Raw genomic sequence first — 823 nt, 5'->3', positions numbered from 1 at the left:
ACGATGGATAGAACCCGCACGCTCTGCAAGCGTTGCGGTGGATACGGGCACACTTTTAGACAGTGTCCTGATTACGTCTGCTGCATCTGCAGCGAGATTGGACCGGATCATTTATCGATCCACTGCCCTGGACTCAAGGGACGCATCGTGCTCCAAGAGTTTTTAGATGAAGAGAAGTTTTTCGAAGCTCTCTTAGATTGGGAGCAGAACCATAAAGCACTCGCCGACCTCGCGCTCGCCTTCCCCATTCCACCTTCCCCTATGCCCGCGACGCCGATACCCATGACGCCTGTGCCAGCAACTCCCTCGACACCCGCACCATCCTCCCAGCCTTTGGACGTAGTGTTAATTGAAGCCGGTGACTTCAACCTTAGTAACGGGGTAATGTTACAGGGATCTGTAACACCTACTAGAGCCCCAGCTCTCCCTACACCTGCCCCCGCTCTGCTAGACTCCCCGCGCGGCGGTACGCCGCCTGCGCCTAGAAAGACAGCGGTCTGGACCGCTATGACACCGCCTCATGGCGTTATGACCCCGCCTGATGCTATGACCCCGCCCCTGGCCTAGACGGCCTTGTACCTGTTCCATGGAGGCTGTACGTCTCATGGACACCCTAGATCAGCGCATGTATACAGCATGTCGCTTCATGAAGACCCGGAGCGCTTGGCGCCTCCTGTACCTATGCGCAGCAGCCCTTGGCGCCGCATGTATGATCAGAGGTTAAAACCTCATGTATGCTATCTCTCCTCATGTCTAGTTATCTCAGATTACCGATATACTATAGATTACAGACTGAGCTAGAATACCTATAGCTAAACCCTAT

The 823-nt window shown here is 54.6% G+C and overlaps 1 protein-coding gene across 1 annotated transcript; it reads left to right on the top strand.

Moving 5' to 3' along the window:
• Window positions 1-3: 3 nt before the first annotated feature.
• On the top strand, window positions 4-567 carry F5147DRAFT_661782 (uncharacterized protein; the record flags this gene model as incomplete). The annotated part of the gene is made up of 1 exon (XM_041434728.1): window positions 4-567. The coding sequence occupies one exon, from the start codon at window positions 4-6 to the stop codon at window positions 565-567; it is 564 nt and encodes a 187-aa protein (XP_041284018.1).
• Between the last annotated feature and the right edge of the window lie 256 nt (window positions 568-823).

Source organism: Suillus discolor (assembly GCF_016758755.1).
Source record: "Suillus discolor strain FC423 chromosome Unknown F5147scaffold_718, whole genome shotgun sequence".
Lineage (NCBI taxonomy): Eukaryota > Fungi > Basidiomycota > Agaricomycetes > Boletales > Suillaceae > Suillus > Suillus discolor.
The sequence above is the reverse complement of the archived record's forward strand: the minus strand, read 5'-3'. Positions and strand labels throughout refer to the sequence as shown.